The 22088-nt window shown below is 46.1% G+C and overlaps 1 protein-coding gene across 1 annotated transcript in view; it reads right to left on the bottom strand.

Annotated features, from left to right (window-relative positions):
• Positions 1-7990: 7990 nt before the first annotated feature.
• The window catches only part of LOC135915225 (uncharacterized), a 55786-nt gene continuing 41688 nt past the window's right edge, over positions 7991-22088 (bottom strand). Inside the window, exons 2-6 of the mRNA XM_065448250.1 lie at positions 19774-20041; positions 18717-18833; positions 9376-9474; positions 8730-8782; positions 7991-8253 (exon numbers count right to left, since the gene is read on the bottom strand). Coding sequence (XP_065304322.1) covers positions 8219-8253; positions 8730-8782; positions 9376-9474; positions 18717-18833; positions 19774-20018 — 549 coding nt within the window. The 5' untranslated portion in view covers positions 20019-20041 and the 3' untranslated portion in view covers positions 7991-8218. The remainder of the gene's footprint in view (positions 8254-8729; positions 8783-9375; positions 9475-18716; positions 18834-19773; positions 20042-22088) is intronic.

The following is a 22088-nucleotide window of genomic DNA, read 5'->3' as shown; positions in this document are numbered from 1 at the left end:
AGATATCTATAGCAGCTCCACAGCTACCGTAGTCCTCCATAAAGAAAGCAACAAAATCCCAATAAAGAAAGGCGTCAGGCAGGGAGATACGATCTCTCCAATGCTATTCACAGCGTGTTTACAGGAGGTATTCAGAGACCTGGATTGGGAAGAACTTGGGATAAGAGTTAATTGGGAATACCTTAGTAACTTGCGATTCGCTGATGATATTGCCTTGCTTAGTAACTCAGGGCACCAATTGCAATGCATGCTCACTGATCTGGAGAGGCAAAGCAGAAGGGTGGGTCTAAAAATTAATCTGCAGAAAACTAAAGTAATGTTTAACAGTCTCGGAAGAGAACAGCAGTTTACGATGGGTAGTGAGGCATTGGAAATGGTAAAAGAATACATCTACTTAGGACAGGTAGTGACCGCAGATCCGGATCATGAGACTGAAATAATCAGAAGCATAAGAATGGCTCGGGTGCGTTTGGCAGGCATTTTCAGATCATGAACAGCAGGTTGCCATTATCCCTCAAGAGAAAAGTGTGTTACACCTTTGTCTTACCAGTACTCCCGTACGGGGCAGAAACCTGGAGGCTTACGAAAAGGGTTCTACTTAAATTGAGGACGACGCAACGAGCTATGGAAAGACGAATAATTCGTGTAACGTTAAGGGACAAGAAAAGAGCAGATTGGGTGAGGGAACAAACGCGAGTAAATATCATCTTAGTTGAAATCAAGAAAATGAAATGGGCATGGGGAGGACATGTAATGAGGAGGGAAGATAACCGATGGTCATTATGGGGTGGACTGGATTCCAAGAGAAGGGAAGCGCAGCAGGGGGTGGCAGAAAGTTAGGTGGGCGGATGAGATTTAAGAAGTTTGCAGGGACAACATGGCCACAACCAGTACATGACCGGTATAGTTGGAGAAGTGTGGGAGAGGCCTTTGCCCTGCAGTGGGCGCAACCAGTCTGATGATGATGGTGATGATGATGATGATGATGATGATGATGGGAAGCTAGAACGATCGCACCCGTCCTAGTGACCCAAGTTTCAAAGAGGTTCAGCACAACAGCCTGATCTCCTGCCCAGTGATCTAAGGTGGCGGGAAAGCAGTTAGCCGAGGACAAAAATACAAGTAGAAATACCGCAAACTTGATGAAGCTCTCAAAGAATGCTAATCGCATTAAAAGCGATCTATCGTCTGAGTTTTTCAATTTATTTACCAATCTATCTGCGACCAGCGCTTTAAACCCTTGAGACAGCACGGCCAGACGCACGTTCATGTTAAACGCGTCTTCGGCACAGGCCTCGTGCAAGGCCACAACCTCTGCAGCATAAATTCCGGACCTCCTTGCGTTCTTACATTCCCACCAGGCTTCCATCGTTGCTAATTGCCGACTGCGCATGTAGATCCTCCTGTCATCACATGTTGCGGGGTGGCAGAGTACCAGATGCCACTATAGATCAGGCGCATTAAAAAACTGTAGCTCAATTATTCCTTCTATAAACTGATTTTGTGTTAGTTTTGTGAAGAAAAGGCGTCTTCTGAGTTGAAGCTCAACGTAAACATGCAAGAGTTTGACAAATAGTTCAGTCAAAAAGAAGAAAACAAATAAGCATTGCGACGAATTCGATCTTTAAGAGGTCTACACGAACTCTTATGCACAACAGCAGCATCTGTTCGAACGATATACAGGACGTTATAGTCATCTATATATACAGTATCCCACCTTTGTTTAGTCAATCATGCTGCTAAATACATGTTACAATATATGCGTCTATGAGACCTACGGTGTTCGATTATCAGCATTCTACCGCCACGTGTCTCCTTGAAGCGTATTTAGTTGTTACTGTTTTACTTTCGCAAGTTCTTTATTGTTTTCCTTTTCCTGACACATTATTGTCGTATATCGCCTATGACGGGTGCCTCTAAAATTTCGAAGGTTAATTAGCTTGGCCATACTGGTTTCTAAAATCATGATGTCTTTATGATTACTAATCATGTCCACTCACCGCTGTTATATTCAGTGGCTGTAGCGTTCGGCTGCAAGAAAGAGGCCGCAGTTTCGCTTGTCTGAAAAACAGCTGCTTACAGACCCAAAAACGCTAGTGTACCACGCACTAGGTGCCCATTAAAGAACCACAAATGGATAAAATTAATCAGGAGCCTTCCACTGCAACGGCTTTCATAGCCCCTGTGTACCTTTGAGATATCTAACAATAGATACATCATGCTACAGAAACAATACATACCTTGGGCAGCTCAGCTCTTCCTGTTCCCTCAGTTTCCCTGTAGCAATAGTTCGGAAAACCCCTTCGCATATGACCCGCCGCGGTTGCTTAGCGGCTATGGTGTTGCGCTGCTAAGCACGAGGTCGCGGGATCAAATCCCGGCCGCGGCGACCGCATTTCATTGGGGGCGAAATACAAAAACCTCGTGTCCCGTGCATTGGGGACACGTGAAAGATCCCCTGGGGATCAAAATTTATACAGAATCTTCCGCTACGGCGTGCCTTATAACCAAATCGTTGTTTTGACACGTAAAACCCCACAATTCACTCATTCCCCTTCGCATGCTATAGAAAGGAGCAGGCTCGGGAGCATGTATGAGATCTTAAAAAGCGAACTGAAAATCCTTGGATTCAGTGTTCGTTGTCCTTATATTAAGTAAAATCGAGCTCTGTTTCCTTTGAGCCATTGACGTTCATGAGATGCAAATAAGAGTCGAGAGCTTTTCTTGGACGTCCATTACACGCCCCTGAAATGTGTGCGTTTCGGAACAAATGGTTGTGGGCAACAGATGAAGTGGTGATGGATGGATGGATACAACTTTCTTGTACGTCCGGCAAGGTTTAACGCGACCCGGGCTCAGGTCTCCCACGGGGGAACGTCAAGGCCCTGCCTCAACGCCGCCTCACGGGCTTGCTGGACTGCCCACGTCTGGATTCCGAGGTCTGCATGAGCTGCGCAGAGCGGCGGCCCACCTCGACGACAGGGTCTCCGGAGTGACTGCCATCCCTCATATAACTACATCGCACTCCCACAGCATGGGTTTGAGTGTGGCTGGTCCTTCCTAGCACAATTTGCACGTGTCGTCCTGATGCTTATCTGGGAAGATACGTTTCAGACGGAATGAATTAGGGAAGGTGTTCGTCTGGAGTTGCCTCCAAGCGACGGCCTGCCTCCTGTTCAATTTGGGACTCGGCGGTGGGTATATCCTTCTGGCGTTCAAATATGCACTGGTTATGTCATTGTATCTGGTGAGCCTGTCCCGTTCTGCTCGAGAAGCGTTCGCTATCGTGCGAGAGGCGTTGCCCTGTTCGGCGAGGTGGGTCATGCCTCGCGCCGTCCGGTGCGCCGTCTCGTTTAGGTTCGAGAGCGCGTCGCCCTCCATGGTGACGTGCGCGGGGAACCATATGATCATCGAGCTCGCGGTTTTGGATCTGCCCACTTTGGCCAGAATGTACAGGGCTTCCTTGGAAATTCGACCTTTGACGTAATTCTTTACTGCCGTTTGCGAGTCACTTAGTACGACTTCGCATTCCTGTTCTGTGAGGGCCAGCGCAATCGCTACTTCCTCCGCTATTTCCGAGTGTTTGGTGTATACACTGCATGTGGTTCTGATTTTGGACTCTGCGTCTGTGGCTACGGTGGTGTATTTTTGGCCGTTCGGATATTCGGCTGCGTCGACAAAGCGCGCGTGTCTCTCCCTGCCGAATGAACGGAGCAGAGCCTCGGCTCTTGCCTTTCTTCTACCTCGGTTGTAATCGGGGTGCACGTTTCTTGGGATGGTTGCCACCGTAATGGTGTCTCTGATTTGTTGGGTATTTGCATTTTCTGGCCGTGCTCGTTGTGGTACGTTATGCCGAGCGTGTACATAATGTACCTTCCCGTCGTGGTGGTCGACAGGCGTTCGAGCTGCGAGATGCGCTGTGCTTAGGCTATTTCTTCTAGGGTGTTGTATATGCCCAGCTGAGCCAGGAGCTCAGTGCTCGTCGATTTCGGGAGGCCCAGGGCTATCTTGTACGTTTTCCTTATGAGCGTGTTGATCTTGTTCTTTTCCGCGACGTACCAGTTGTGGTAGGCGGCTACGTACGCGATGTGGCTGACAACGAATGAGTGGATCAGTCGAATGACGTTTTCTTCCTTCATGCCCGCGTGTCTATTGGTTATTCTCTTTATGAGTTTCGTGGCGCTGGTGACTTTGCCTTCGATCTTCCTCACGGTTTCGCCGTTAGCTCCGTTGGCCTCAATGATCATTCCGAGGATTTTGATCTTGTTTACTTTGGGGATTACGTTTCCGTCTTGGGTGTACAGGCCGATTTCCTCGTACTCCCGGGGTCCTGTGTAGCTCTTTGGTGGCATGCCTCTGCGCGTGGGCCGGTAAAGGAGTAGTTCAGACTTGCTCGGGGAGCATTGGAGGCCGTTCCTTGGAGGTACTTTTCGACTTTGTGAATGGCCGTTTGTAGTGTGTGTTCAAGTTGACTGTCACTGCCGCGGTCCGCCCAAATCGTTATATCGTCTGCGTATATAGCGTGGTGGATTCCTTCGATTCCCCGTAGTTTGCTGGGGAGACCCAGAATGACTATGTTGAAAAGGAGCGGAGATATAACTGAGCCCTGGGGGGTACCTGCACTTCCCTGGGTTCGTTCTTCGGACTCGAGGTCGCCAACCGTCAGGGTGGCTTTGCGATCGTTCAATAAGATTAGAAAAAATATTATGCAGATTCAGCGTATATGTTGGAATCTATATAAAGCGAATATTAGGGAAGTGGTTAATAAAAATCCGAGGACACCTAAGCACTTCTTAGCTGTGAGTGCCGCTCAGCGGTGTCCATTTGAACACTGCTGAGCGGTCCTTCGAGTTTTGCGCTGCGAGAAATGTACCATGCATAGCGCTACGTGCTGCCCGAGTAAGCAAGCATTGCTGCGTGCGGTACCAACGCCACTTGCCACCGACGCCCTGCACGACGAGAGACCGAGGAAGCAGGAGCGGCCACCAAGGCCGGCAGGTGCGGATAGAGATTCGTGGCTTGAAGGTTGTGAAAAGTTGGGTAAAGTGCAGCACAGTAACTGCCTCTCAGTAAAGGACAGCTCAACCGCGCTGCACAAGGGGATGGGGATTATAAAGGGAACTGAGAGAAAAGGAGAGCAGCAGCAGCCGAAACGCCGCAGGCGTGCAGAAAAATTGCTCAGCAGCTAAGCCAAGTGGAGGGGAGAGAGAGAGAGATACAGACCGCGCGCCGGCTTCGGTGAGCGAGACGGCGGCACCATGCACGCGCGCGTGGTGTCGCATCGCTGTATCTGCTCCATCGAGGCGCGCTGGTGACGTGACAGCCGCATCCAATGAGAATTTAGGTGCCCTTTCGCTGCTACAGACGCCGACTTTTTCGCTAAATGGGCCATTCGATGCTTTCGCATCAAAGTGCTATAAAACTCAATGTGATCCGTACTAGAGACTTTATTGTCACTCTATGCAGCGTTTAACACAATGCAGTGTTAAATTTATTCACTACACCATTCACTAACTATGCCGAAACGCGAACAGCAGTCGATTGAAAAGCGCACTGTGAGACGTCGACGAAGTGATTTGACACGTATTAAGGCAATGTTTCGTGTTTGTTGAGGAAAGAATGGTGAGAAGGCGTATGCAGGGAGAAGTACGACGCGAAAAACAACGGTAAGCTTGGCCGTTATTTTTTCGTTTCATTATTTCGTGCGTATGTGGCCTTATAATGGAACACTGGCAAGTTTGGCTGTTATTCTTTCGTTTCATTATTTCCTGCGTTTGTGGCCTTATAATGGACCAGTGGCAAGCTTGGCTGTTATTTTTTCGTTTCATTATTTCGTGCGTATGTGGCCTTACAATGGGCCAGTGGTAAGCTTAGCTGTTATTTTTTCGTTTCATTATTTCGTGGGTATGTGGCCTTACAATGGACCAGTGGCAAGCTTAGCTGTTATTTTTTCGTTTCATTATTTTGTGGGTATGTGGCCTTATTATGGAACACTGGCAAGTTTGGCCGTTATTCTTTCGTTTCATTATTTCCTGCGTATGTGGCCTTATAATGGAACAGTGGCACGTTTGGCTGTTATTTTGTCGTTTCATTATTTCGTGCGTATGTGGCCTTATAATGGAACAGTGGCAAACTTGGCTGCTATTCTTTCGTTTCATTATTTCCTGCGTTTGTGGCCTTATAATGGAACAGTGGCAAGTCTTGCTGTTATTTTCTTGTTTCATTAGTTTGTGCGTATGTGGCCTTATAATGGAACAGTGGCAAGTTTGGCTGTTTTTTTTCATTATTTCCTGCGTTTGTGGCCTTAATAATTATAATGGACCAGTGGCAAGCTTGGCTGTTATTTTTTTGTTTCATTACTTCCTGCGTCTGTGGCCTTATAATGGAACAGTGGCAGTGGTGGTGAAAATTGGAATGAAAATTGGTTGGACGAGTGGTTGGTGAAAATCGGGGCGTTCCACGAAGTTTCAGTCTTGGTTTGAGCAAGTAAACCAAGACCCCTCTCAACGTCTGTCCTCGATAAGGGCATTAGAAGTGTCAGGGTCTCTTTATGAGTTTACCGGGTGGCATCATCAGCAAGGTCTTTTCCGGCGGAAAGTTAGGTGGGCGGATGAGATTAGGACGTTTGCAGGGACAACATGACCACAATTAGTACATCCCCGGGTTAGTTGGAGAAGTATGGGAGAGGCCTTTGCCCTGCAGTGGGCATAACCAGGCTGATGATGATGATGATGATGCTTATGATGCTGCTGCTGCTGATGATGATGCCGTCCGCCGTTCGCATTCGTTCCCTCACACCGTAGGCCACAGGATGGGCAAACGTGTATGCACAGACACTAGGTCACATCGACCTAGTGCTGAATTGAAACCATGAGCAATATAATAGAAAGCTCAGAGTAACAGCACGGAAGACGACAGCGAATTGTAGAACAGTAACAAGTTTTGATAATTATAAATGTTTAGGCATCTTTTTTTAGCTGTTTCATCGCGCATGGAGAATTATAGCTTTAAAAACGTTGGGAAAAACAATAATCTGCAGCACTGTGAGCGAGATAAATTTCAGAAAAAAAGCTAAAAATGCTCAAAAGAACATCAATGACAAACTTAATGGTTGTCAGGGATGGATGTTACACGTCTCTTTGCTACTACCAAATAGAGTTTCATGGCGAGTATGAAAACTCAGGCTATTGCGCGCGTAAAGATACACATGCTATCAGACATTAAGCAGCACAGCATTAAGGTCACTGCCTCCTACAACAGCTCACGCCGAATACCGTTATGCACTAAAACTGTTCAATGCATTTTGAGGTGAAAAACCAGAGCGCACTACAGAAATAAAAAAGCACGCGCCATCCTCGGTAATCAATAGTGTCCTCTGGCCAATTCGCTGCCGCAGCGCGTTCCAACGCTTACCCGCGTCAGGTCGAGCGGCGTAGATAGACATAATTCGGTTTTGTAAGACTGCTACCCACATATCGTAGAAATTTGTTCTTGCGTCGGCAGCTGCGACGGCTGTTAGGTTTTGGGAATCGACTTACGCTTACTATTGGCGCAAGTACAGAAGTTCGCATTTGCGCCACCATTACATACACGCTTTTTTTCGACTACAGCGCTCGTGTTTGCAGCAGCGGGCATCGCAAGCTAGCTGATCTTGCGAATAGTTTTAGATTTGTGAATGCACATTTTCGTAAGACTTTTCTTACGCCAAAATTTGTTCTCAAGTTGGCTGAGTGAATTCCGCCCCAGAAGAGGTTAGCGCACGAAATACCAGTTGTATTTGATTGGTAAGACCTAATCTTTAGTTTTACTCGGCTTATTTTCACTGGGCCATGCGTTCGTCAGTCCGGCGTCGCAAGTCACAGGGTGATAGAAATATGATCCACTGTCGTTTCTATGATGTGACCTTGAAGATGGTGACCTACAGGTGCACAAGGTACTAGTAACGCTTTTTCTTTTCAAACCCACTGTTCAGGTAACAAGTTCTCTAGATTTATTCGAAAGCAATGATTGTACACAACAGTACGAGGAGCTACGAGCTCCGTGACGTTGCTTGTTTTACGGCTCCGCGGATGATTATTCTGGCAGCTGTTTTCTGCAGCATTTGCGTTTGAGCGATCATTTATTTTGTGTATGTACAGCTGTGTCTTCAGAGGTCTGGCGAGAAACCATCGATACTCAAGCCGGAACCCGTTGGTGATGTTTTAACGTAAAGTAACGTCTAGAAGGGGGCGTCCTGGTAGACAGGTCCGTCATCTGAAAAAGGAAAACAAACATTAAAATTGGCTCACAGATGAAATACTAAGATTATCCACATCAGCGCAACGTGTTCATGATCGTTAATTTGTTATTTAGGTATCTCTTTTGGGGTTTTGAACTCCCAGTCTGTATGGATCAAGGTCTAGTTAACTACCACTGTCCTAACAAGGCACACCACCGGCAACAAAAGTGAATACAAAACGGGACGTGTGTGTGCTTGATTGTCTTCGATGTGCGTGGACACAGTGGCGAGCGCCAACGAGGCAATCGACAATATCTACACCTGCAGGCTTCTCTCATCGAATGTTGTACCTTTTCTTGATGTATGACGTATTTACTCCTGAAATGTTTGCGAAAGTTGCCAGAGGTAACATCTCAGCGTTTATAGTGGAGTGCGTAAGTTTCAAGGTCATTGCTTATCAGTAGATATAGCTTCGCTCTGACAAGTGGACAGCTTCTGGTTGTGTACTCACCATTCAGGTCGCCTTTGGCTATCTCCTCCGCTAGCCAAGTGGTTGCAGGCTGCCTGCGGGGGGCATGGGGGGGGGAGACATTTGCACAGGCATTTCAAAATGGAACAAGAAGGCTCTTGCACGTTTACTTCAGCCACCCTAGTCACCCACCGTTCGAATGCTAATCAAATTGACATACGGTCGCCTCATGCGACCGCGAGTTCGCGTGTCCCAAGCGGATGTGCATTCTTGTTTTCCAAAATAAGGCAATGGCAGACAACTGATTTATCATTTAGGGAGTACAAGAATTCACTTGAATAAATTCAGCATGAGCGCACATTTTCGCTTGTATGCGATAAAGCATGTTTTAGTTTGAAAACTGTCCATTAATTTCTTAACTCTTTTGCAACAGGTGCATTGAACAGCGTCAAAGAGAAAAAGTATTTCATGAACGTGACAAGGAGAGGGAGAGAGCAAGAAAGAAAAAAAAAAGGTGCACATCCGCAGTCTTTATTCGCAAAATTTTTGCACCGATAAAAAAGAAAAAAGAAAGACATTGCTTGATAATATGATAGTAATTTTTATGGGAACGTCAAAGTAGTTGGGGTAAAGGGGAATTATTCTGGAGCATTAGAAGGAAGCAGCTGAAGTATGCGTCCTTTCTTACCCTGCGCTCTGATAGGACTCGTCGGACGACGCAGGGCTTAATCTTTTGCCAAATCCTCTGGCTGTCGATAGGCTGATTCTCCGGATGTCCCGTTTGCTCCTGTACGACATAAAAATCAACAATCTTTTCAGCGAGTCTGTCAATAGGTATAAGCCAGTCAGTCTAACTTTTCGAGCCACACAACGCTCTTGTGAGAGTAAACATTGTGCTTATCGCGTGGCTCTGTGCTAAATTCCCTTTTGGGAAAGGGCTCGTTAGAACACCGTGAGAATGAGAAGGTTCTCAGAAATTCATAAATTGGTTTTGTGTAGGCGGAGGACCAACAACTTTAGATTGTGCTCAGAAACGTGCGCATTGTACACGGGATTGCTCAGGCTACACGGCCTGATTTGCTGTCGGTCGTATAGTGAATCAGACTCAATCGCGTGTCCTTATTACCTTTTACAAGCGTGGTAGCGGCTCGCAAAAGGGTATATTTTTGAAAAACTTGCCGTATAGCAATACGTACACAAGGACGGTTCGTTGGGACAGGTGCCGGATAATCGTGAAAGCCAACAATACAAATGTGCTGGCCATCGAGAACCTGCTCTTGAGAACTTACGGCTTTCACTTAGCATTGTGGATTTTTACGCTTAATGAAAAAAAATAATAGAGCTGCACTTTACATGCAGTCGACGTGACAGCGAGTGCCTATAAGAGCAGGCACGCACGTCTAAAAGTGTGGTCTGGAAACTGGGTCCAGCTGCTGGAATAAAAACGCCTGCATTTAAATCTGAGCGACGTATTAATTTCACCGAGACTATCAGAACTAAATTTGCTCCATACCTAGAAATTCTGGGCAGTTAGCTCAGTTTGAGAGGTACACCAGCACGCTGCATACCGTAACGTTCATTTCTACAAAAGTAAGATTGCAAAATTCAAATTTACCGCGATTACCCAAGTAGTGAAATAGGTTTCTGTGTGCAAAAGAATCAGTGAGCGACAATGTAACATATATGTGCCAGAATCAATCCAACGAACTCACTTTCGCATTATCACAAAACTAGCTTTTGTAAAGATTCTTTCATCTTCTCACCCTTCGTCATTGGTTCATATGCTGTCGCGCCACCATCATCGCTCCATTCGGCCACTTGGCGTGACACGTGATAAAAATGCATTTCGAATGAAAAAATTACGACAGAACTCATTCTCACAATGACTGTCGACTGTAATGCGAACAGCAATCGAGCAATGTAGTGACAGACCTTATTCATGAAGTGACGCTTATTTAACACGTGTCGTGGTAATTCTGAGGCTTTCGTTGCCTCGGCCATATGCCACATGTGCGATATCGTCCCACTTTGCAATGGCACTCGCTTCCCAAGGTCGCACATGAGTATGGAGGCATGACGGCGACTGTATGATGCCGACAAAGTGACGAGGGAATGAAGAAGGAATGATATCGATCGAACGACAAAGGCGTATAACGGCGACGGCGTGGCGACAATGAGATACCGATTTTTACTTGATGACAATGGAATAACGAAGAGTGACGACACATGAGGACAGTGAGATGACTATATGAAGATGATGGCGTGACGACAACCGGATGAAGAAACTATAATGACGACGATGGCACGACCAAGACGACACGATGACGACGGTACGACAATGGTACGACAATAGCGTTTGTGTGACGACGACGCAAATGACGACGGCGGCATAATCACGATTCAATTACGACAGCATGATTACGATAGAATCACGAACAACGAATCGCGTCAGTTGATCGACGAAGGTGGTATTGCGATGACGGCATGACGTCAATGAAGTGACGATACTGAAGCGATGACGATGGTGAAATGACAGCATGACGGAAATGACGTAACGACAACGATATGACGACGACTGCATGACGAGAGTCGGATGCAGAAGTTACAATAATGACGATGGAACGACCGCGACGACATCCAGACGACGGTATGAGAACGAATGCCACACTTTGTGATTGCCTCTTTGAAAAAAATTTGCAGGACGCTTAAGCTTCTTCGCCTTTAAGAGGAAACTTTAGCTACGGCCTAACTCCAACGCGGCCTATTCAAATACATGTAAAACGCAAAAAGTTTTTCTGAGATAACCCATGGATCAATTTTAATTAAGTTTGTTGCACTTGAGAGAGAAAGTTAAATTCTAGTGACTGTTGGAAGCGAAATTTCGATTTCGGGCACAAATTTTGTTAAAAAGATTTTCAAATATTCCAAAGCTTGAAAAAATAAACAGAAGCACGAACTTTATAAATGAATAGCTCTACATTAAGAACAGATATCGCGGTTCTGTAAATGGCATCCACTAGATCATTGAAAGCGGACAAATTTGATATGCCATTTTATATCTTAAGTGATATTGTTACATTGTGTACAAGGGTTCAGCAGAAGCTGTATTTCCATATTACTAACTTTCTTGAGATTCATGTGTAACGTATAAATTGTGTACGCTTTAGATGTACTATTAGATGAAATTCACATAATTGTGATATCGGTTTTCAGTGTCGAGATACAGCGTTGTAAACTTTATAGTTTCGTTTTCTGAAAAATTTCAATTTTTGCCAATTTTTAATAAAAAATTGACGACCTAAATAAAACATTCAACACCAACAGTCACTATATCTTAAGTTTTTCTTTTAAATGCAACAAACCTCGTCAAATTTAGTGCAGTAGTTGCCGAGAAAAACGAATTCTCTTTTTACATTTATTTAGACAGGAGCACCTGAGCTAAAGCTTCCTCTTAAGAGTGGAACGCGATAGCATTCAAAGATACTCGGGTGGTTCTCACGCTTCCCAGTAAGTGAAGCTTATGTAACCGTAATGTTCACCGGGTAACTCTGGAGGCGAATGCGCGAAGATGAGCTCTCTGGTTCTTTTTTTTTTTTTTTGATGGTGTGCAAAGAACCGAGGGGGCCGTGCCGTTCCTACTAAGACAGGCCTCAAATGGCAGCTGGAAAACGCTATCGCGTTAAAAGGGGTTTGTGTTTGAGTTTCCGCGTAGAAGAATTATGGTTTCTCGTATATTCAAATTACAATCCGACGCTATCATGTCTGAATGTTGTGCGTAAGTCGCACTTTACGATTTTTCTGATGCATTTTACTTTGAGAAATTCAATTAGTTCCTTAACTTTTTTGCGCTACTTGGATGGCCTGCGTAGTTGGGTATGCGTGGTTCGGAATAATTACTCACGAGACGGCGGTCGACGCTGGACACGGGCGCCGGACGCCGACACCGGATGTTTTGCGACATGGGGCCCTTAACGCTTTCGCGTTAAAATTCGGCCGCCAGAAACGATATCGTTGTGTGCGCAATGTGCGGTTAGGTGAGAAGAACCTATTTCCTCGTCTGAATTTCAGTTTGTTGCCTGTGTGATAAAATATTCACAAAAGGCGGTGTTTCAACGCCAGTTTACAGCTCGCGATACTGACGTTACAACAATTTAGGATGTTGAAATGTGTCATTGCACTCATAGTCTGAAGGACAAGAATACATTTTTCGCCACATTGAGCCGATGCATTGCGACGCCACATTGAGCCGATGCGATTCAAGTTTCGTCCTCGTACAACCCTGTAGCGTAGCCCACGGGAACTTTGCGTTCGGATGAACGTAACTATTTGTATGTATATAAACACAAAATGTAGTACGAGGTGAAGCTGTGTTAAAAGACGCGCGTGATGACCGAAGCACTACAACTGCCTGTAAAGCGTGCACTACCGCAGTAACCATCAGTATGCAGATAAGCCAAACAGCAAGGGGCCAGGAAAATTTTGAAGGCCAGACTTGCAAACAGTGAATTGTATCCGGACTGGTAGAGGCAGCTTAGATATCTTGGAAGGAACTACATGAAAAGGAACAGGAGGAAGTGAGATAGCATAGTGAGCATGGTATGTCTGTGGCGACGTGTAAAACGGTTCGGACTGCGAAATATTCCAATGTTTCAAGGGCACCTTTTAAAAGCTAAGCTTTCCTTCTAGCGTCTAGCAGCCATTTATCAATGGTAACAAAAGCGAACATGTTCTTCACTGCGCGGTGTTAAGTTCGAGGCACTAGATTTACAGAAATACAACACTGAGGTGTGCTTGCGAGACACGTGTCCTCGTGTACACGGTGAATTACGTTACAAAGCAATATACAGGTACCCACGTTACTGCTATAGTGTGTGATAGCGCCAAAGTTCCCAGCTACTGACCGCTTCAACAACGTTTCAGATGTCAGATGTCAGAAATTATTAGATGGCTTTAGCTTGAGTTTGCTGTCCGCTCCTCTAAGATGAGTGCTAGCGCACAGCTGCTCGGCATGCTGGAACGTAACTGTGCGTGTGCACAACGCTCGTGCCAGCAGCTGAAGCCAGAACGCCTTCCCTCCGCTGCCAAGATTCTTGAGCGGAGCGCCATGATGCGTTCACCTGGCTTCGCCATTTTGCAGCCTAACAAACTGCGCGTCGTTCGCGTCCCTGGAAGACAACATATAAAAAATGTGAAGTGAACGCAGTTCTCTGCAGTGTCTGGGCGCATAAAATATGAGCGAAGTGGACCGCAAACGACGCTCAGCTAAAACCGCATATTGACCTCAGCCTTGTGCAATCATTCCGTAGTGGTCAGAATGGTCAGCTTAAATATGTGATTCAATATGCAAGGATGCTTTTAACACGAACCTGCCACGCAATTATTTGCCTTTACTCTCATTTTCTTTTCGAGGTCGACAGTGAAACAGAAGGCTTCTAACGCCGCCCAGGTGACCGAACTAAAATGCGTCATACTGCACCGAATTTTTACGTGAGGCCGAGCCGCGGAGGAGTTCTTGTGGTACATCTCTTGTGTAATGTTTTTTTAAGGTTCTACTCCTAAAATGAGGTGCTTTCAAAAGTAGTGGAAGGCAGAACTATTGACGCTTTTCGCGGAGCAGTTTGTTCTTGAGCAAAGAGAGGGCGCTTTCGCCGGCGCGCCGCACGCCTCAGCGAAAGCGAACAGATACGAAACCATTACCGCTTCTACCCTGTTTCTGTGCAATCGGCTGCCGTAAATGCAACTGGATTTGCGCTAACGCACTGTGCTCCATTCATGCTGCAATATGTGGAGTGGTGGATTGAAGACGTGCAGTAGTTGGCTGTAAAAATAGTAACTGGCATATTAAGGAACTGAATGAATCTGTGTGACCAAGTTCACGAACAGCTGCTGTATACGGAGAGCCTCTGTTGCAGGAAATTAGTGATGCACGGCTCTCCTCAAGGGCAAAAAAAAAAAAACACTCATCCACCAGTGTTGCATCGCGAACCTCCAAAGAAAGGACTTCAACTCCGAAACGTCGGCAAACGTAAGCAGCGACAAAGAATGGCAAAGGGAGTAGCGCCGCTTCCTGGCACAGTAAATTTCGTGCGTGTTATCTACACACATCTGCCCCAACACGCACGCAAACTTATGCACACTCTATTGCCAACGTGTCAAGAATAAGTGAATGGGCGCGCACTTAATGCGCCGAAGTATGCGTGACGGCGACTACACCGACAGCACACGAATGGCCCAAGATGAATGTTTCATGACGGTCCGCAGAAGTAAGCGAGTTACTAGCGCTAATACATCTTTGCTCGAAGCTATTACAAAGTACAGAACAGCTACGTTCCAAGCCTTGCGCGCAAAAACAAATATATCGCAACTAAGCACACCGGCGAGCGTTAGGTCGAAAAAAATCAGATAGTCAGCGCACTGAGGAACTTTACTGAGTCCAAAACGTGACAAACCTCTGCTTCAAAGTTTTTTGCCGAGCTGCTAAGCACGAAGTCACGGGATCGAATGCCGGACACGACGGCCGCATTTCGACGGGGGCGAAATGAGAGAACACCCGTGAACTTAGAGTTAGGTGCACGTTCAATAACCCCAGGCGGTCCAAATTTCCGGAGTCCCCCACTAGGGCGTGCCTCATATTTAGATCGAGGTTTTGGCACGTAAAACCGCATAATTTAATTTAATTCTAATTTAAAGTTTTTGCCAAATAAAGAACGAAGAGCAAAACACACTGATTCTGACTCAATTGATGAGCGGAAAGTTTAGATAGCTTGGAATACTTTTAGCCCCGCTTTTAGAACAAGCACCATATACGTTGCTCACTCCTTTGGATAAAGTTTTATGAGCTCTGAAAGCACTTTTACATCTTCTATAAAGCTGTTGCCCAAGCTTCCTGGCGTCCACACAGTCACCGTCTACGATATACCTCGAAACAGAGGTTTGATGAGCCGCACCGAGCGTCATGTACTTACATTGTAAACACAGAGGCAACGGAGGCAGCCTAGGCAAGCAATGGCTGGGTCACCACGTGATAACCCCGAAAAGGGTATATAGTTTATGTATGACCTATCTCACGTCCAGTATCCTTCACTTGGGGAAAAAAATCACGCAGAAACTCCTCTGGGAGTTTTTTATTGCTACTTATTGCTAATATCGACCTGAAAGGGGACTTGTCGACCCTGAAAGGGGTCCTTCAGGGACAATAAATGATGATGATATGCTAATTATTGTGCCACTTACTCCTCTCCACGTAGCTCGGTTTCATTATCAATGTTATGAAACTTGATCTGACCAGTATGACCCCTTATCACCCCTTATCGTGTGTTATCAACCTTATCGGACTAGGTCCGACCCTTATCAATTGTTATCTGTCATTGTCAACCTTATCGGACGTGATGAGACCCCTTTCAACTTTTATCGGTCCTTATCAATCTTATCGGACTTGACCCGACCCTTATCAAAGCCTATATGTGCTTTTTAACCTTATCAGAATTGCTCCGAATATTATAAGCCCTTATCGCTCTTTAGCACCTTAGCCATGCATGTTGAACCATTATTAACAGTAATGAGACCCATATAACACCTCATCACTCCTTATCATCCTTATCAACTCTTGCGCCACGTGAAGCGCATAAGCCCTCAGAGATGGCATTTCGGTCGGTGAAGGAACGCCCTAATGGAAGGCCTATCCCGCGACCACCGAAACGCATCGGAAATGTGCCGCGTATGGCATTAAATTTTCGCAAAATCGGAATTTTTCTTATGTTTGTGATGCTCTAAGTCGGCTGTACATGTTGGCCTAGAGATGGCTTTTATTCCACCATCGCCAAATCTATCACCAAAGCCTTCATAGAAACGGTTCTCCTTTGACATTTGTTTTGTACGGCTAGTACAGCACATTCATTTGGTTCAGATATACTGATCTTCTGGAGCCTAGGTGTACGCCCAGTGTGTAAGACACTCGGCTTCTGAGCTTGGGGTCGTAGGTTCGAAACTCACCCTCACCAACGTTTTTTGCTTTCGAATTTATTTTGTTGTACATTAATATCTTTTCGATCTTTCATCCATTCTGAAGCTACCAATCATATCTAGTTACACTATAATAAGGATTAAATGTCCTAAACTTGGCCGATTACACACTTATTTCCCAGTACAATGCGTTACGGGACAAACACGGTTTCTCCGGGGCACTCGCCAAAGAATGCTTGCGCATTACAAAAATGCTTGGCAACTCAGACGAAAGGCATGCTGCTCATACGTGCCTGTTCGCGACTGTCGTGCCGCGCGCGGCGCTCACCACCCACCCTGTCTAAAATCCCTTAATAAAAACAAAAGTGTCTTTGAAGATTGCTGCCGTCCTCCTCCTCTGCGCTTTAAGTCGACGCTTGACCCTCCCATTAACCAAACGCCGTCACGCGTTTTTTTTTTTCTAGATTGTTGTTGCTACCGCTGCCATCGCGGTGTCAAACATTGTGAGCGGCGTACGCAGACGCCACGTTTGGCGCCTCCTTTATGATTTTGTGACGTAGCTCCGTTTTCGCGATTCCGTGTTGCTGTGCCTTCGGATGCACCACACGTGAAACTCACGGCAAGCGACTTTTCCGGATTTTATCCGCGAAGCGAGACGCGGCGCGGAGGAAAGTCTGGTTTCAAAAAGTCAGCCGGGCTGATTTCAGCCCAGCGCAATGGTCCCGGCTCTGTGAGGTAAGCGAGCGATTCTTCGCTCATCACTAATCTCATATGCTGCCACTTGTTCCATGCGGCTTGGTTAGTTTTACATCTACCGTCCAAGGAAATTTTCGTGTCGTTGTTGTAAGCAAAAAACTTCCCATACGTGGGCCGATCCCGAAGATAGTGCATTGCCGGGCCGACCCGAGGCGGAGGTGCAGTTCGCCATTAAGGAGCCGTGCACATACACAGCTTCGCTGGTCATCCTTCTTCACGGAGTGGAAAGGCACGGAGATTTTTTCGCTCTCCTAAGTGCCACATGTTTGTGCTGCGTTTATTTGCAACTTTCGTGGCCGATTTTAATAATGACGTCGTCAAGCGCACGTGCTTTTTTCTGACTAAGTCATACATTCCATCGCGTTGTCTCTGTTTGGCCTCAATGTATGTATCGCCATACGTTATGAAGCGGTGACGGTGCGGTGACCGTACTTTGAAAGTGATCTGAGATGCCGACAAAGAGTGCCGACAGCTGATATAGCTACGCGCTTCGTGTTCTCAACGTTTACTTAGCGTTAAAGAGAGACGCGCAGGCCTGTCTGTATCTTGAACAGCGATCTGCGAAAGTGGCTGAGTGCGGCATTGCTGAGACGCTGCTGAAACGCTGTGTTCTCGTTGGCGCTTCGTTGGCGCTGAAACGAGAGAGGCAGCACGAATAAGTAGAGCCAACCGAGCCAACCAAGCGCAACGACATTCAGACGTCCTCTCTTGATGCTTCGGCAGCCAGTCACGATATAACGTAAAAAATTCTGATCAAAATACGGCCTCAACAGCGCGAGCGACACGTAGCGACAGCGTTTGATTCCGAGAGCATCTGCTAGTACGGCTCCGCGTAGGGGAACTCGGCGCAGGAGGAGGAAAGAGGAGATGGCGCTAGCTTTACTATATTTAATGGAATCAGCCCTGTCCACTGTTTGTACCTGGAAGATAGAATGCTGTGCAGTGGTGTAGTGAACACCCTTTAGTGACTTAATCTCTGCTCTGCACAATCTGCGCATAAGTATTGCTTGTAGAACGATACACTACCCTCTGCGTATTTTACCCTGCCGGCGTCCTGCAACAGTTGCAAGGTTCAACTTTCCAAGAGCACTTGAAATAACGGCGAGTGCGGGAATGCGAGTTTGTTTCAACGTGCGTTAAGAGTTTCATAAAAGCTGAACATCTGTGCTACCATGTAAGAGCATTTTGTGGGACACCTGGCACTGGTTACTATGGACATGCTTCTTCCTGTCTGCTACGTGAGCGTGGGTAGTGCTCGAAAGGTTCCTCGCGAGCCTCCGTGTAGGTGGTGGCTCAATTATGCGTACTCACTTGAAATCCATTGGGTCAAAGTCATCATTCTCCAGCAAAAACGAAGTGTCAGAGTCAGCGCGCTTGCCAAATCCTCTGGCCGTCGAGATCTTCATGTTACGAAAGCCCTTCTTGATCCTGCGAACAAGGAAAAGTGGGTAGAGAAAATGTGGTCAGCCAGTGGTACGCCCAGTGAGCTGAAAATTCTTCCGTAAAGCATGGCTGCAACGCCATTATGCCCAGTGCAGTCAATTGGTGCAGTGGTGCAGAGGAAAAGATACGAAGGGCGGGACATACAATGAAGGAAAGAAACAAGGAAAGCGACAAGAGGCAATGCATGCACATACGCGACAGCTAGCGTTCAGCGAGGCACGATGAACAGTGTCTAGTGCAACATTGTTGCAACGAGACGATCCTCTGCTGCCGCCGGTATTTTTAACGACCAAGGAAATTATCTGTCTGCCACCTTGGCTGCTCACTCGTAGCGAGCAGCCAGGGTAACACGCAGAGAATGGCTAGCTGTTGGCTGCTATCTCGTAGCAGCAGCCATACATAGCAGCAACACAGCCATAACCGCAGCAACAGCTACGCGGAAAATATAACAGGAAAAAATGTACCGATCTGGGAACTGTTCCATATAATATTTTCGAATGCGACACGCGATTTTACGTACGAGCTTAAGCAGTTGTGCAAGTAAGTATAAATTTAGCCAAATAATTTTGACTGATTCACGAAGAAATGATACCAGAAAAAGTTCTACCTGCGAACAAGTCTTTTACCTGTGAACAAAGCTCCCGTGTGGGAGCCAAAACGTCTTGTTCATTTTTTTTTTTAATTTACTTTGGTCGGCGTAGTGCCCCAGGTTTTGTCTGCCTTTCATCACAGAAACATTCAGCACTGTGCCCACGACGACTGCTAACAAAACATTGTTGGTCTCGTCCTCGTAGCCTCTTTTTTTTTAAACAGCTTAACCCGCGCTAGCTGGGACACACGGAGCTATGCTGCACTTTTTAAGAACTAGTGGCGTGCGCGATTAGACGGCCTTTCGCATCGCCGTTCGCGAGAACCGCGCGCTCACACGGGCGGTTGCTGCGGCGCGGGGATCCTGTGCAGGGCCACGTGGTGTCCGAGCAGGGCAGCGATGGCGGGCAGCGTGCCGCGCTTGCCGAACCCGCGCGCCGTCGAGAGGCGCAGCTGCTGGAAGCCCCGGTGCTGGCGTTCGCCCCCCGCAGGTGCGCTGCTGTCGTCAGCGGCCTGGCCGCCGCAGCCCACGAGCACCGCGCTGGCCAGCAGCAGCAGGCCGGCTCGTCCCAGGGCCGCCATGGTCGTCGCTCGACGTGTGCCTTCTGCGACAGAAACGGGCCGCCTCGATTGTTTCGTTTAATGTGTTAGCATTAGGAGTGTCCAAGTGGAAAACAGTGTACGTGGTCCTGCATTGATAGAAAATGAAGCAGGTCACTGACCAAGGTCAAAATAGAAATAAAATGACGGGATCCGTGCGGTTCCCTTGTTCGCAATGGAATGTCGGCTAAGCACAAGGCTCTTAAATAGCGTTCAGCACATGACGCAAATTTTGGGAGTACACGTTGTTTAGAGTGCCAGATGATCTATTGATTGTGTTATTTGTCGTTTCAATTACTAGCGATTCGAGATTGAGCCTCGCTGTCATATTTTTCTCTGTGGCCACGATACGCGCGTTGTTCCAGGTAATCTCGCGACCCGTCTTCTCGGCATGCTCTGCGAGGGCATTCGTCACTGTGTGGCTTTGGCGACATCATTCTTGTGCTCTTTGAGACGCCTGCAAAAATTGAGTGATTCGTGGTGTTTTAGCATGTATTTCGCATAAGCAACTGCATGCGTGGTCACGCAGGCTGAGTAACAAACGTACGGTTATTCCATGGCGGGTCTCAGGGCAGCAATCGGGCACAAAAAGGGCCGAAATCTAATTTTGTATGAAGTGATGTATATTTTTCTTAACCTTTCTTTGGGGAACGCCTGAGCAGTTTTCTGGGACATTTGGGTTTTTCTGGCTTAAAAAAAACGAGTCTATTTTGCACCACGCACGAAGGACGAATATAATTTGAAATTTAAAAACTAGTCAAGAAATTTAATGTGCGTAGTAAGGATCCCCACAGTTTACTTATTTAAATTTGTTGAAGATTTGCCTAAATAATAAAAAAAACATCCTGTGCTGGAGTATGTTATACAAGCAATATGCCTGGATGAACTGGTATACTTTACATTTATGGCTTAAAAGAAGACGTTTTTTTTTTTTCGCTCTCCTATTCTGGACGTGCTATCAAAGAACCCCAGCAAATGGGGTTCCTTCCCCAGTGCGTGGAAGCATGTAAATATAACACCTGTACACAAGCCTAACAGTACCTCCGGTGTTACCAATTATCGTCTGATTTCGTTGACGAGCACTGGCTCTAAATTACTTCAGCATATATTAGTTAAGCATCTAATAGAATGCCTCAATTAACATAATCTTTACCATTGGCAACACGGATTTCGAAGTGGACTGTCCACAGTTACTCAACTTATCGAAATTATCCACGACCTTTTTGAAACCATGAACGGCCGCAGTCAAAGCGATGTTACGTTCCTAGATTTTACAAAGGCATTCGATAAGTTTTCCCCATCCTAAATTATTAATTAGGATCGACTCCACCTTTAGTAATCCTAGTATACCTGCATGATTCTCTTCAAATCTCACCTGCGGAAAACAGCTTGTCTATATTGGTTGCTGTAAATCAACGTCATCCTCTGTAATCTCCAGAATACCTCAATGTAGTGTACTGGGCCCTCTCCTTTTCCTACCCTTTATTAATTATGTGCCTAAAGATGTATCCATTCCTATAAAATGGTTGGCCGGTGATTGTGTTTTATGATAACATCGGCAGAAACCTTTATTTTTACAGATCCTGTATGCACCTCTTCTCTGATTAATTGTTAGCAGTCTCCTTAATTTTTAAGTATTCCTATCCAAAAGAAAGAATAACTGGTTAATTTCACACCTACAATAAACTGATGTAATTATCGTAGCCATGAATTAATCTCACAAATATGCTAGGTGATTCACAGAAATCAGTTCATTTAAAGTAGTATTACACACTATATAGATACTGCATGCGTTGCTGCTCTCTTCTAATTGCAGAGACAAGCACAGTATGCCTTATTTCTAGCCTACATGCTTATTTTTCTGTGCTCCCATACAGAAAAAAAAAGAATGGGTAATTCTACACATGCAATACCTGATATAACTTTTCAAAGTAGTGGTCAATTTCACGAGTATTTAGGCATATACATAAATACCAGCTCATATGAATTCTTGCATACCTCCACCAGATGTCACCTCCAATTAATTGCCTCGGTGTAATAATCTGCGAGTCA

Source organism: Dermacentor albipictus, chromosome 1 (assembly GCF_038994185.2).
Source record: "Dermacentor albipictus isolate Rhodes 1998 colony chromosome 1, USDA_Dalb.pri_finalv2, whole genome shotgun sequence".
NCBI classification, from domain to species: domain Eukaryota; kingdom Metazoa; phylum Arthropoda; class Arachnida; order Ixodida; family Ixodidae; genus Dermacentor; species Dermacentor albipictus.
The sequence above is the reverse complement of the archived record's forward strand: the minus strand, read 5'-3'. Positions and strand labels throughout refer to the sequence as shown.